Below are 15,564 nucleotides of genomic sequence, written 5' to 3' on the forward strand. Positions count from 1 at the left end.
ACGCCAACATGTCGGAGAAATAGAAAAATCTCTAAAATAAGGAACTGCGTCAAGAACATCGTCCAATATGCCGAGATACAGTAACGCCCCGACAGTAACTGACGTAGATCATGGAGTAGACCGCAAGTGTCACACCCACTCTTGCGTGTGTCAGGTGTTGGTTGGGTTTAAAAATATTATAATGAGGGAAAAAAAATCTTGCAGTAATTATTAATCACACTTATTTCGGTAGATCTACACGATGGGGCGCTCAAACCTCCCGAACGTAATTTATTACATAATGCCATCTTCTTTATTCTTAAAACTGCTTTGAGTTCCTCAGTGCACAAAGTACGTGAATTAATTGCAATCAGCATGAGTTGCAGGGCGAAGGATTTCCGCATTCCATTTCAATCCGAAAAAGGCTTCTCGTTTGCACCGATATGCGTGTGCAATGACGGCGCCACACACCTATTAGCAATCGTCTCTCCAGACGAACCACACGCGAAAGGAATGTCACTTCAAATGCAGTCCCAAAAGACACTCCGCCCAGCGTTTCTCTCAAATCCGTACGGCACTAATCACTTCTCACAGACCCGGTAATGTCAGAGATCGTCCGCAGCAGACATTTGCGTTGATGACCACCAGCGTCCAACTTGTGGCGGCTTCAACACTACGCTCAGGCAGCGTTATCGTACAAGGTAAGGAGGCACGGCTTTAAAGTGTACGAAAGATCGGTACGGGATGAGGACAAGAAGGCCGTGCGACAAAACGCGTATGAGACCCACTAAAATGGTACCGATTTTCTATTTTTAATATAATCCTAGTGCAGGCACACACACACACGAGGGACAGACAGTAGGCGCACATACACGCATACACAAGCACATACACAGATCGCGCGAACACATTCGTTTGGCGATGCACGGGCACCATAATTCCACACCGCGACGCACACTTACGCTCATCGCAATCGCATCCGCACACCGTCGCCCATCGAGCGTTTTGCCCGGGTAGCGCTATATTAATAAAATAACCATTATTGCTTGGTTATTGGTTTTCACTTTGAGCAATGTTGAGCTGATTTGGCAAAAAAGTCGCCCCAAAATGGCGTTGATAATTAGCTTGCGAAAATTCCACAATCCACCAGCAGCAGTATTATTTATATATTCAATCACCTTTTCTTGTGGGCTGAGTGCAGAGAGCCGTGAGCTAAGCCGAAAAATCGGGATGGTTTGCGGTGGTGGAAGAATATCTGACCAGCACTGGCATATCCACCTGAGCACTATTCACTACTTTTCACTACCTTTGCCTACTGCTCAGTACAATGCTTTTCGAAAAGATTCACCGAGTTAAAGCAACGTTCCAGGCGAAACTTCTTCGATCGTACGATCCTACTTTTCGACTTGCACCGGGAGAGTGAAAATAGAAAATTTGCTCTCGTTTTTTTTATATAACTTCACCACCGGATGATGCAGGCCTGTGCCGAAACTTCGAAGACCGAGATGCGTACGCGCCGACGTTCAATCACTTACTGGTGGGAAGTGGCTGAGCTAAGTCGATGGTACAAAACTGAGAGAGTTTGCAATGTTGTGAGCAGATGAGTGTTACTTGCTCTCGTGCGGTCTGAGTTTTGGCACATTGGAATTCAAGGTGGAAATTTTGAATGGTTTATTTAATTCTCATTTAACATATTAATTTTTGTGTGATCAGTAATCAAATTGTAAATTTCTAAACACGAAGTATGATGTTTAAAAGGATAGATAAATGATGAAACTTTTTCAAACAAAATGGTCTTTAACCAGCCTTCCAGCAGCTGCAAGCAAGCTTAATGTATTGTTAACTTTATAATATGTAGAAAAATGTTAGAAAATAAATTAACATAACATAACATTTTGCTCTCTATATCCCGTAGTTTCTAATGTAGAATTTTTGAAAAAAATCATGTAAAAAACTGTACATTTTTCGCTATAAAATCCAACTATCCTAAGCTACGTGGTTGCATTGTGAGCGATTTTGCGCCGTCCATTAGCGCTCCTGCCATACACACACAAACACACGCACAACGACGGCCACATTGTGCATGTTGAAAACTAATTTTAGCCAAACTTTTCCGCTTGACTTACGGCAGAAGCTTGCCCACACGCTTCGGACGCTCGTTGAGAGGATCATGTTTTTTTGGCGCACACACATTCGTTTCCTTTTTTACTTGTCAGAGGCAGCACGTTTCGAAACCGGCGCGATTTCACTTTTGCGTCATAATCGGTGTCACGTCAACTGTTCGATGGGTGTGTTGAGGTAGGGGAGGAAGAAGGGAAGGGAAGTGGTGCCGCGAGCGAGGTATTTGATCACTCATCAATGTTGTTAAATTGTCACCCGCTCAAGGACAATGCTCGATGGAGGCGCCCAGTACGCTTCAGTAGTACGAAACATATTTGCAGCATTTGGGTATTTGTGTAAGGAAATTCAGCCAAATCAATATTTTATTATACTTAATTTGAAATGATTTTTATGTTAAATATATACATTTAAACTAAACCATCTCACACCCCCAAATAAACGGTAATTTATACAAAACACCAGGTGTCTCCATCGCACGAAGCACGTGGTGAAATGTTACAATGTGAGTTTTTCTTTCTGTCACCCGACTGATACGGAAATAAACCAACCAGGTCTAACATAGACCTTGCTCAAAGTGAAACATCGAACCGTGAAGAGCATTGACAGCGCTGAGCCTTGCGTTCCATTTTCATCGTCATTAACCTTTGCCACAGTTGTACGAGCTGCGGACGTCCCACACAAACACACAGATTACGTGGGTTCGCGCCAATAACCTCTTTTGCGCTAGACTTCAGGCGAAGCTTTTTCGTGTTTTGTTTTTATGACCTCGTTCGTTAAGCTTCAACAGGCACATATCTACGAAACAGACCAAACGCATACTGTGCAAGTGCAATGTGCGATAGTGGAGTGTCCCACACACACACACCAAGATGACGCGCTCGCCGTGCGCCATTTGATTGATAGATGAAAACAAACATGCTTGGCTCGGCTACGAGTGTACTAGGAGTAGCGAAATCGAAATCTCTTCTGCGGTGGAAAACACACAGCGCTGTCGTTGCCGTTTGACATTTCTCTTTCGGTTGGTTCGACCCGGCATTCGATGGACGGGGAGTGTGCGCAGTATGTAACCTCTCCGGAAAACAGCCGGTATATCAACAGGGTGATAGAATGAGAGGGAGAGCAGAATGAAGCCAGTGCTCCGTGGCAGTGTGTTGTAAGCGGGACCCATGTCACCCTGTGCTTGTTACATTGCAAAATAAACACTCGTGGTCCGAAGTTTGACAGTTTGGCGCTCCGAGAGCGTGTGGTCGCTCTCTTCCCACTGCATTGTTCCACGAACAACCTCCGACACGCTAGCATTCGATTCCGCAGTGCATTAGCAGTCAGTTGTTTCGTAGCTTTTCCGTAGGTTAGATGGAGCGACCGTAACCCGGTCGCCGGAGAGGTTGGCTAGGTTTTTGGTCCAATTTTTTCCACACACCGCACATCAAAGAAATAACCTTCTGCTGTGTGTTCGCTCCATCGCGCTTTTGTCGGTTCCCTCTTATCTATTTTTCCTTGCCAGGCTACCAAAAGCTTATCGGTCAATCGGGCTTTACCAGTGTGTGTGTGTCCACCAGTGGGGCCGGAAAATTAAACCCGCAGCACCACCACCCAGTGGCGCCGCAGCGTGTGGTGTCGCTTTCGAGTGTTCTGTTCTCTCCTCGCCGTGTTCTAATTACTACGATTCACACCAGCAATAGTGTAGTAACCGAGAACGTTCTGTCTGGAAGGTAGCTCAGCGCCATGTTTTTTTTCTGTTTGTGAGCAAAACGCTACACTGTGTGTGCCTAATAAATCACTGTTATGAAAATGCTGTGAGGTTGTGAAAGTGGTGTGAAAGTGTTGTTTTATTTTTCACCCCGTGCGACTTAGTGCTACGGTGTGTAGCTGTGCAAAGTTCCCCGTTTTGTGGCTGTGACATAATGCGGCACCGATCGGTTTCTCCCCCGAGGGGGTTTCACGCATCGGGACCCACTTCAAACCCGTGTTCAGTATGCTCGTCTCGACAGTGAACCGATGCTACGGTGTGCTCCGGAGTAGGACGGACTGAATGTCTAAACGGCAGCGAACGGTTTATCCACTGGGTCATAAATTGGACGTACTAATTTTCCGTCTCCCGTCGATAACACACACAACAAAAAAAAAAAAACGCTCACAAACGTTGAGAGGGACATGTTGCGGTTGTCCTGTTGACAATAAGAACGAACTCCAGAAGGAGAAAGAGAGCGATAAGAGAATAGCAAGGGAAAAAGAAACTCCCCACATCCAAGCGAGCTGTGTTTTTAGAAGGAATGCGCTTTCATGCATCCGGCAGGAGGATTAACTGCTGCCACGATGATACGATCGTTTGAGGTGAATGAATGAGAGCTTATGATGAATATATAAATTCTAATGGATCGATTGAAGGGAACAAACCAGCAACAAAGAAGGCAAATAAACATAAAAGCTGAAGAACATCCCGAAAAAATGAAGTACGCCTACTTCGTGGGATAATGTTCTGACGGTAGATAATTTTAATCAAATGCACCAACCAACTAGTGCCCGAAGTTCGTCGTCTAATCCGTCGCCGTGTTTGCAAATAGTTACACACATTTGAGAGTTTAATTCTGTACCGTTGCGATTCGTTGGTGTGTGTGCATATGTACGATGGAAGGATCGGCCCTTTCCACCTTTTCGCGGGCATCACGTTTAAGCCCGAAGCGAACCGCAAGCCAAACGATGGCTGCCACAACGCTCGCCAACGACGCCAGCCATGGTGCATACGATGGCAACCGTGAATCACTGGCGAACGGCGCAATGGGAAGGGAACCACGCCGGGAGCCACGGGAACCAATGCCGGACAGTTCGTCGCGGGATTCACCAGCCACGAATCGGATCCGTACGTTCATGGGCAAAACGCCGAGCGCCATCAAGTCCAAGTTTCTGTCCGTGCTGGGTAACAGTACCGAGATCATTAACGGAATCTCCAACAAGGTGAGCTTTATTTGGATGTCAATTTTGTTGTTGTTGGGGAAGACGATTTTTTTTTGGGGAAGGTCACGAATGGAGCTGGGGAGGTGTAATCAATAGGGCAAATCTTTTCCCGTCGGGTGTCACTAATTAGCATTAGCGCATACGTCGTACCGGTGAGGCTGGTGTGGTGATGGATTAGCGTGGAGACACGTGTCTTAATTATGCTGAGTGCGTGTACGTGTGAATGTTTGTGTGTTTCCAAGTTGTCCATTATGGTGAATGGAGCAGATGCACTAATTAAATCAGCTGACTCGAACATTCTCTCTCTCGCGAGGAAGTGTTTATTATTGTAATAATGAGTCAGTTATGCAATTCTTCAGGATTTCTAGCGCTTGAAATTTAACATTTTTAGTCTATTTTGATTGATGTACGACTTTTTATGGCATTCAAACAAGCACCTCGTCGAGTCGATCAAATAGCAGCGATGGTAGTGCGATGGTGAAACAACACACACCGTCTGGGTTCAAATCTCGGCTTGGAAATGGGTTCCGATTCTTATACTGGGTGATTTTTGTGCTACTAGAATGGCAATAGACAACAGTTTTAGGGCCACAAATTAATGAAAAGGTAACCTCCACCGATAAAGAGCTAGACGGAATGATATGACAGAACAGATAATTTGTATGTCGGCTTAGTTATCAAAGTTCTTGAGTAGGTGTTCTTCGTTCTATAGAGAAAAAAGGTCACTCCACACAAAGGCCAGACCACATTTCACCACTAGGGGTTTTGCCGTTTCTATTCCCCGTCCACACTGTGTCAAGGTGTCACGCCGACAAACGATAAATACGCACAGGTGCGTAAACTTGTTGTTCGACAATGTGGCCCCATGGTGTTGGAGGCTTATCAAAATTGTTATTGTTACCTTCAAAACTATCACCCCACGGGTGGTGGTGCAAAGTTTCGCCAAACGCTGGATGACGGGAAGGTATCTGGAAGGCAAAAGTTCCCTTGCGTCTTTTGACTTTTGAAGTCTCGTCGAGTGAAAGTGACTCTCGGTTCGGAGTGTGAAAAACTATATGTCTAAAGTGCGATTATCTTCCACCTACCTGAGCGCGAACTTTTAGGTACGGTGGAATTGTTTTCTGGTTTTGTTTTATCACAAAACGTTTGCATTATTTATTCGGAAATCAAGTTGAGTGAAGCGCCAGCACCCAGGTGGTAGTGTTTTGTTTTCTTAGAAAAAGATATTTAGACCACATTGAAGCACAACTTCTTCGAGCAGCAGTAAATGGATTATGTCTGGCAGCGTACGAAATCAAACATCCGGGAGTTTTTCCGCTTCGATTCAGTCTCTGCGCGGTACAATTCTTTGAACTCCGCTCGCCGAGGATGCAAATCAGGTTCCCTAATCAAATTCGAAGGTGAAAACGTATGGTGAACGCGACCACCTCCGGTTCGAGACGAGTGAACGGTGAGCGTACGGATAATCGATCCGTGTTGGTGTCGGGGCGCCCGATACTCAAGGACGCATAGCTGGAGACCCAGGTCGAAGACATCGGTACTGCTTCGGCAGGCAGTAAAGCAAACCTGCCGATAAGCGAACGAGCAAACATCCGCGTCAAAACGCTGCTGCTGGCCCGTTATGAAACGGCGTCTTTTACGGGCCTTTTCCGCTTCACGGTGCTTTTATGCCCGTGGTTCAGTTTAGATATGCGCTTCCAGGAATCCAAAAAAGAAAAACCACCCCCGATCGATCGTGAAAGGTTTCGTCCGATGGCACCCCCCCGCAGGGGAGGTGAGTGTAAAACCTGGCCGGGAAACCTGGTAGAAGCGATTGTGAAATCGTTGTCTCGAGGATAATTGATGAAGCGTAAGGTGATGGGAAATAGCGTTTGATTGATTTATCCCCAAGAAGGGTTGATTTTACGACACAAAAATATATTTGTCCTTAAAAATTATCCCGCCCGGTAAGGAAAATGTATGTTTCTATTTCCAACTTCAGTATTATTCCTTTTCTTTGCCAGATTAGCAAAGCAAAAACGGAGTTCCCCAACATTGAATTGCAATCATCCCAGGGAAAAAAACGGAACAGGGATGGTCCCAAAACGCTTAATGCACTTCATGCGATACAATCAGTCGTAAAGAAGGTTCCGCTTATGAGGGGTCCGGCCATTGTCGGCCATGGATAAAAGGAAAGCCTCAAGCTTTGATGATACCCTTTCAGTGCGATCCCTTCGGAGATTCGTTTGCTCGGACGATCCGAACAGCGGAGTGGTGTATTGAGAGTCATCAATCTGCGTTCCAAATCGATCCACCGTGGAAGTATCGCTCGGAAAGGTCTGTCGCAAGCTGTATGAATTTTAATGGTGAAAGATAAGGAAAAAGCGTTCCTTCTTCACTTTTTTCATGATGGTAGTTAAATAATTCAAAGGCACATCCACACACTCACCAACGGTCAAAACAAGAGAGGACAAAACGTTTGATAAATATTAATCAATCAGCAAAATCTGATTAATGTTTTTTGAAGCAAAATGCATTTAAACCATGATGTTAGGTTGCTTTCTTCCGTACCTCTTTTTAAATAAATTATTCCAAATTCCTCTAATATCCCAAAATGGATAATTCATTCATCGTCGATTGCTCACCATTTACACGCATTAACTCCAATGGAACGCATGTGGCAGAAGTAATGGCTGTGTCCTCGTTTGCACTCCCCTTTTTCGTCCCACGTACCGCCCATCTATCGGTCAATTCGAAGCGAAATCCCATTATGCGTCTAATTAGAAAACAAATTGCGGGCCCCGGATTCTACACTCACGGATTTATCGAAGAGTTTCCGCAGCCGTAATAACAACAAAAAAAAAAACATGCCGAGCTCGGCCGTTTTAGATCGCACGTGGTGGAATGGTGCACGCCGGTTGCATAAATTATGTATCGGCTTAACCCGGTCGCGAAAACAAAAAAAAAAAAACAGGGACCAACACACTCACGCACACCAGCGCATTGCAGCCCAGTGAAGCCGATGGTTGTGAAGTGTCAAACGATTCCCCGGTGGGCCGTTGGTTGCGCCCCGGTTGATAGGATGAAGTGAGCAATGTCCGTCCTTGGGATGGGAGGCGAAAAAAGACACGAACAAGCCCTAAACTTCACCACACACACACACGCGCGCGCCACTACCATTGGGCAAGGATGAGCCGCACCATTGTTGATGGTAAAATGTGATCTTTGTGCTTTTGCGGGTTGCAACGACAATCCACCCGTTGTGTGTGTGTCTGTGTGTTTATAGTCATTTTCACTGTTGCTCACTTACATTCATGGTCACCATCCCCTACCATTCCCGGTTGCGGCCGTTGCGGTAGAATCTCGAAATTTATGGTGCGGAAAAGTCACCGTTCGAGCAGCGGTACCGCGTACGATGCCCGCGAGCTCACGGGGCTTTGCCGAGATATTGATCGGTGTTTATGGTACGGTGCGGCCTGCCATCGTTCTGACGCTACGGCAGCAAAGCGCATGAGAGCATGCACCCGAACCGTGTGCCGAAGATGTGTAGATTGGGCAGGTCACAAACCACCGTGCCGGGGGCCGGGGGGCATCATTGGCAGGCAAGATGCGATAAGATGTACCAGACAACGGCCTTCCTTTTGCCACTTGTATCCGTAGTATCGTTCAATTGGTTGCTTTAAGGGGGAGGAAAAAACAGGCAGGCTGGGAGGTTTGTTTCCTTGTGGTCTTTCCGGTGATCGTGTCCAACCATTTGGGGCAGGTGTGAACGGATGGCACCACGGTCTTGGTAGCGATAAGGACGATCCCGTGCCTCTAGCAAAAAGTATTTACACGACTCTTGAAAGAACTGTGTCGGACGTTACACATTGAAAGGTTCCTGGAATTCCATTGAGATGTGTCATGTAGCACACATAATCGTAACAAGGATGGTTAACAATGCATCAGTGCGGAATTATTTATCATTTTCATTGGAATTGTCGGTACAAGATTTGTGTAATCTTCCGACAACAAGTTAGCGTCAATTAGCTGGCTAAATAATTCATCGCCGCTAGCAAAACTTGCACAGGTAAATGGGAGGTCTGTCGGCCAAACTAACGACCACCATTATGTCCACCCGGGTACAGATCGAGCGAATCGAGGAAAAACAGGACGAACCACCATTCGACTCGTGGATACTCTGTGGCACGCCAGGAAGCGTAGCGCAAAACAAACAAAAAACGCAAACGTTGGGGAAAAGTTGTCTATAAAAAAAGCCCCATCTACCACCACCTCCCCTCGCCCATAGCCCATCCGATAGCGTTCGTTCATTCATTGCACTGATTGGTTTTCAATTGAATCCTGGGCCCGGTCCCGAAGATGAATGGAACGGCTGCGATGCCTGGATGGCTCGAAATGGGGTTTTTCGTACCGTTCGCACAAACGGTTCGCTACAGTTGGAGTGTCCTTGACCGAACCTTGACGAGGGTGTGCGTCCCGGCAATGGGAAGGGATGAAAAAGGGATGTGCTAAAGTGCAAAAGCGCCGATGGATGATAGCGGCTAGTTACTCGAGGCACATCCTTCAACCTTAGCAAAAGCCAAGTGGTGTCCTGCTGGATGGTTCGACGTTATTTTTAAGTGAGCGGTTCGCGAGGGTTACGATTGCTTCACGGACAATGTAGCTGCGGACGAGTGCCGTGAAGGCTTTTCACAATCAATTTGGTGGTACGTGGTTGAGGTGGTTTTTAATGTAGGAGTTGAGTGAAAGGAGTGACCTTGGGTTGTGGAAAATTATAACACTATTGAGAATTGGTGCGAGCGACTTCTCATGTTGGACAATTTGTAAAGTGAGCCTTTTTTTAGTCTTGCAACTTAGCAAAGGTGTAAGGAGCAAAGTTGTGGGTATAATATTTACCTTCCTATCCACAGATTGATGCCGCCCTAAGTCTCACATCGTCCTCCGACACCGAAACGACGGCCAACCGCAACCAGATGAAGGTGGACGATATGTTGCGGCGAAAGTACGAATCGTCCAACATGAAGCACCCAGGTCGGACAACCAACCCTTCAGCATGTCTCTACTAAATTAATTTACACACACAAATGAACGTTTTGTTTTTTTTTTCATACCGCATTGACTCTCCCGGCAGATGATACCCGTGGTGAACATCAGATCGATTACGAGCTGCGTCGGGCGAAGGAGCGACGGGCACACGAGGAGGTTCTATCTGGACGCTATCGCAATCCTGCCTTTTCGCATCGTACGTACAGCGAACAATCGAGGGAAAAACAGTGGTTTGAGTAAAACTAATCGTTTTTTTTTCTCGTGTACAGTACTACCGCCTCCACCTCCTCCGCCACCACCACCACCACTACCACCTGTTCTGAGTACTGCTCCACAACCGGTGCCAATAGCGGCGACTACGGTCAAAGCGACAGCCATTAGCAAAGGCGACGGCGAGGATCGTGTAACGGAGCGGGCCCCTTCGCATAGTATCAGTGCCGACTTTAGCCACAGCAACTACAGCCAGAACTCGTACTCGCTCGATTCCAAGTCACCACAACCGTCGGCTGGCGGAACGGATGGTGGAGAACCAGTGGGCAGGGCGGCACCTCTTGGCATCAACACCGTCGCCACGCCGGAAGGGTTTCCCTGGGGCAAGGACTTCTACCAAGGTCGGGAGCCACGGTTAGGTAGGTGGCGTTAAAGCAATCACATGCTGAGCCAACTCGTGAATTGACGTGAGTCCACGTACAGCGAGTACGTTCAGGAACGCACATTCCAATCGAGTAACCTACTTTGTGGATGTTATCGGTGAGATTGTCGCGAATATCTGACGAACTCTGAATTTTTATGAACGACATGTGTTCTTCTGGTCAAGAATTACCATCAGCGATACTGAGCTCATGAGATCAGAACTCTCCGAAGGTTCCATATGAACAAGAGGAAGTGATGACTAATAGCATGTGACCACTGATCGCTTCATTGGTACTATTCTACCTCTGGTCTCATTCCTTCTTATAGAGTTACCTCCTTTGTGGATGATACCGGTGAGATTGCCTTGAACATCTGGTGATCTCTGGATTTATATGATATCAAAAACGATAAAACTGTCGTCTACAGGCCAAGAGTTTCAATTTGCGAGACTTAGCTCATGAGATCAGAACTCTCCGAATGTTCCATATGAACAAGAGGAAGTGATGACACTAATAGCATGTAATCACTGATCGCTTCATTGGCACTATTCTACCTCTGGTCCCATTCCTTCCAATAGAGTTACCTCCTTTGTGGATAATATCGCTGATATTGCCTTGAGCATCTGGTGATCTCTGGATTTATATGATATCAAAAACGATAAAACTGTCCTCAACAAGTCAAGAGTTTCAATTTGCGAGACTAAGCTCATGAGATCAGAACTCTCCGAATGTTGAATCTGAACATTAGACACTAATAACAAGTGATCACTGATCGCTTCATTGGTACTATTCTACCTCCGGTCTCGTTCCTTCCTATAGAGTTATCTCCTTCGTGGATGATATCGGTGAGATAGCCTTGAGCATCTGATGATCTTAGGTTTTATCTGATATTAGAAATGATAGAACTGTCTTCTACTGGCCAAGAGTTACCATTAGAGAGACTGAGCTCATGAGCTAACACTTCGAATTTTCTATCTCAACAAGAGGAAGTGATGACACTAAAGGCATATGGTCACTGTTTCCTTCATTGACACTATTCTATTCTTGTCCCATTTGTTCCAATAAAGTTACCTCCTTTGTGGATGATATCGGTGAGATTGCCTTGAACATCTGGTGATCTCTGGATTTATATGATATTAGAAACGATAAAACTGTCCTCTACAAGTCAAGAGTTTCAATTTGAGTGACTGAGCTCATGAGATCAGAACTCTTCGAATGTTGAATCTAAACAAGAGGAAGTGATGACACTAACAGCATGTGATCTAGTGATCGGAAAAGATCCCAAAGTTGGGATCGGCTCGTGTAAATTTACACGATACCGGGATCGGATGGGATCGAATGATCCCTGATCTCTGGTGAAATGGTTGGCGGGGTGGAGAGAGCTATTTCCATGCAACGATGATACCGGATCGGTAGGGATCACAATCCCCATACAAGGGGTCACTATTTCCATGCAACGATGATCCCGGATCGTTAGGGATCAACGGCGCTATTCAACAGTGATCCCGGATCATTTGATCCCATATTATAGGATTTTATCAGATTTTTCAAGCCTGGATCGGATCGGATCAACCGATCCACCTCCAACTTCTCATCACTAATGTGATCACTGTTCCCTTCATTGGTACTTTTCTACTTCTGGTCCCGATACATACTTCGTTGATGACATCCGCGAGATTGTCGTGAATATCTGATGATCTTAAGTTTTATCTGATATTAGAAATGATAGAACTGTCTTCTACAGACCAAAAGATACCTAATGGTAACATGTGAGACTGAGTTTATGAGCTAACTCTCCCAATGTTCCTTCTACGGAAGAGTTTGGGAGCTAGATAGAGATAGATAGATAACTCATGTGAGGTAGGGCTATTGAATCATTTGATCATTTGGTGCTTCTGTAGTTCAAGGTTGCATACAATGGATATTTATCATCGTGATCTCATTCTTCACCCGACCGTCCACAGGTATTCCAAGCAGTGCCTCGACCAGCGACAACGAATCGTGTGCCTTCAGTGGCACGCTCGAGTCGTCCGAGCTGAAGATGTGGATCCGGTCGGAGTCGGAAAACTCGGTACCATCGTGGGCATCCTCGATCAGCCTCGACAGCCAGTCGGAGGAAGCGGTACTGGACTTTATGAAGCGATTCGTGCGCATTCTCTTCCACGATAGCTCCAGCATAACGCTTCAGCTGAAATCCGACTTTGGGCAGTACGCACGGGTGAGTAGGAGAGGTGTTCCACGTGAGAGGTAAATGAAGCAAGTTCCAATAATTCCATGTTTCATCATTCGCAGACGGAAACGGGACGATTGTGGTTTTCACGCCTGGTTAATGCACAGCGCGCAAAAACGAAGCGGGTGGACGAATCCACGTTCTACTCGCTGATACAATACTTTGCGATCGTGCTGTTTGAGTGTGCCGAAAGCGAGGACTACTCTCCGGCCAAAACGCTTATGAACATGTGCTTTACCTTTTACCACGATAGTAAGCATCCGCACGATGTTCTCTGGAAGGTGAAATACTATAGGCGCCTTTCTTTCTCTTGCTAGTTGATGTACCGGGCTGTGATCCGTACCGGGAGTACCTGTACACCTATCTGCGCGATCAACCGATCTGGCAAACGTTGCGCTTTTGGAATGCGGCCTTCTTCGATGCACTGCAAACGGAAAGGAAACATCGGCCGGTGCCACCGACGGTTAAGCATTCTCCCAGTGCACCCCCGTCACAGGTGAAACACATGTCCAAAAGCGCTGGCGCTGGTGGTGGAACCGTACCCAACACAGCAGATCCATTTCTGGGATTTGCGGAGGAGGTTGCGACCAGTGCAACTACCACCCTCACCGTTCCTGAGCTGGAGCGTTCGTCATCAACCAGTGCTTGCGATCGGACGGATCCGGCTGAACTGCAGGAGGACAAACATTACCATCAGAATCTCAGCTTTGGCCAGTTAGGGTATGTGGTGCCGTATAACAACAGCTCTTTAAAAATATGATGCAATGAGTGTATTTTTTTTTTACCAGGAGCTTCACATGCAACATGCACGCATTTGGACTTTCGCGGGAATTGTGCAATGAGTTCCTTGTGAAGCAGAGTGTGATCGCTAATCTTTCACCGGGTAAGATATATGTCCTTTTTTTTGCATGACGTTCGTTCACTGACCTACGCAATTGTGTTTTTTTTTTTGTAGAGCAACAGAAACTGCTACAAGAGAATGTGGATCGAATGTACCGCGAAACGGACCCCTGGAGGGAGAACTGAGGCGACACAACAGCGAAAAACACACAAACACACAACGCAACCAGGATGAGTAAACGGATAGTATTTTGTGATAACTTTTTGTGATGTCCAGTAGCTGAATGAGCGAACGAGTCGATCGCGTCCTAAATAGAAAAAAAAAAACGCTCACTGTCCAGCGACGGAAAGAAGCCTAGGTGTAGGTCGATCTACAATCCTTGTATCCTTGAACTAGAAATTTTCGCACACAGACACATTGAATTGCCTGCTAGACGCGGTAGTTCCTTCGGGATTTTAACGGTCCAGGGTTACGCTGCACTATTTCGATTTATTATTTCACAAACACATAACAACCACGGGAGAGATGGAACTGAACATGTTGGGGTTCTTTCTTATGAGCGGCTTATGAGTGGGTCAAGCAAGCAATAGAAGCAATCGGGGTGTGATGTGCAAAAGTTTTGACAATAAAGCATACAGCAGGGGATGAAGACGGATGCAGCAAAGGAACCGTTCAATGTGACGCAGGCAACCTATTCGACGGGATACGGTAGTCTGCGTTTCTGTATATCATTCCAATAACAAGTGAACCACAAGACGTGATCAGCAGATCGAGAGATCGTTAAACTAAGCGATAATATGAGCAATGCTTTAAGTAGGGTTAAAGATGGACGTAAAGTGGCGCCCCCCTATACCACACGGACCCAGTTGTTATGCCGGGTAAGCAATAAGGAACGTCACACGTACACGCAGTGAGAAGAACTTCGGCAAAGGCGCGTTAAAGAATAACATAATCGTGATAAAACGTTAACTAGTTCATAACATATTTCCCCTAAGTATTTGCCCGCGGTGCGACGGTTGCAGCAAGAAGCGAACACACGTTCTGTACGGGGTGCAGTAGCAGCGCAGCCGTATCTATTTCCAGTAATACAGATTTCTCGCCTATCACAAACTAAACCAAGACAGAATAAACCCCTCAAACCAAATCAAACGGAACGTATGGGAAATCCATCTATCCAGAAAATGAAATGCGAAACTCGTAAGTGTACATTTCCTAGCAATTGGTGGAAGCTTTTTAAGTTCTATTTTGTTTACGTTCTATCTCGACCAGGCAATTTAAAACTATTTGGATTAAGTTCTAAAATAATATTATCATCTAAATCCGACTGAAAAGAACGTTCGCATGTGGCGGCTGTGCGTGAAACTTTTCATCGCATGCATGTGCATGAAACATTTCACGTTCAATTTCAATTCCAACGAAACGTCACTCACGTGCGCACTTGCCGTTCGCATTATCGTACATAAATTAACCGCGAACAGATTATTTCCATATTTTTCCTTTTATTCTCTCACTTGACTAAAACACTTAAGTAAACTCGTTCATAGCACGGGTAGTTCGCGGATGTTTGTGTTTGTGCTGCAGCTGTATGCCATTTCCTTGATTTCATTTCATATCACACGTTCATCCTACTCGTTTGATTTGATCCAACTCTCCGGACCACGAATCAACATAAAAAAAAACAACAACAACAACGATTCGACATTGTGACACGGGGAAGGTACTGATGTTTCGCGTTTGGTCCTCCCAATGCCTTGCTCGTTGGGATTCAGCCGCATCGCTAT

At 45.9% G+C, this 15,564-nt stretch overlaps 1 protein-coding gene across 1 annotated transcript; it reads left to right on the forward strand.

Annotated features, from left to right (window-relative positions):
- The first annotated feature begins 4,728 nt into the window (after positions 1 to 4,728).
- Positions 4,729 to 13,968, forward strand: LOC128713393 (uncharacterized protein KIAA0513). Its single transcript, XM_053808251.1, has 9 exons — positions 4,729 to 5,055; positions 9,945 to 10,065; positions 10,166 to 10,276; positions 10,350 to 10,709; positions 12,677 to 12,930; positions 13,005 to 13,194; positions 13,260 to 13,662; positions 13,731 to 13,825; positions 13,898 to 13,968. Exons 1-9 carry the CDS (start codon positions 4,729 to 4,731, stop codon positions 13,966 to 13,968), a joined length of 1,932 nt encoding a protein of 643 aa, XP_053664226.1.
- The last annotated feature ends 1,596 nt before the right edge of the window (positions 13,969 to 15,564 follow it).

The sequence above is a fragment of the Anopheles marshallii genome, chromosome 3, assembly GCF_943734725.1.
Source record: "Anopheles marshallii chromosome 3, idAnoMarsDA_429_01, whole genome shotgun sequence".
NCBI lineage: Eukaryota > Metazoa > Arthropoda > Insecta > Diptera > Culicidae > Anopheles > Anopheles marshallii.

Excerpts from the sequence above, each read along its gene's own strand:
- LOC128713393 (XM_053808251.1), top strand. The coding sequence starts at position 4,729 with ATGGAAGGATCGGCCCTTTCCACCTTTTCGCGGGCATCACGTTTAAGC. Across the intron at positions 10,277-10,349 it reads CAATCCTGCCTTTTCGCATC|TACTACCGCCTCCACCTCCT; the intron begins GTACGTACAGCG and ends TCTCGTGTACAG. Across the intron at positions 12,931-13,004 it reads ACTTTGGGCAGTACGCACGG|ACGGAAACGGGACGATTGTG; the intron begins GTGAGTAGGAGA and ends CATCATTCGCAG.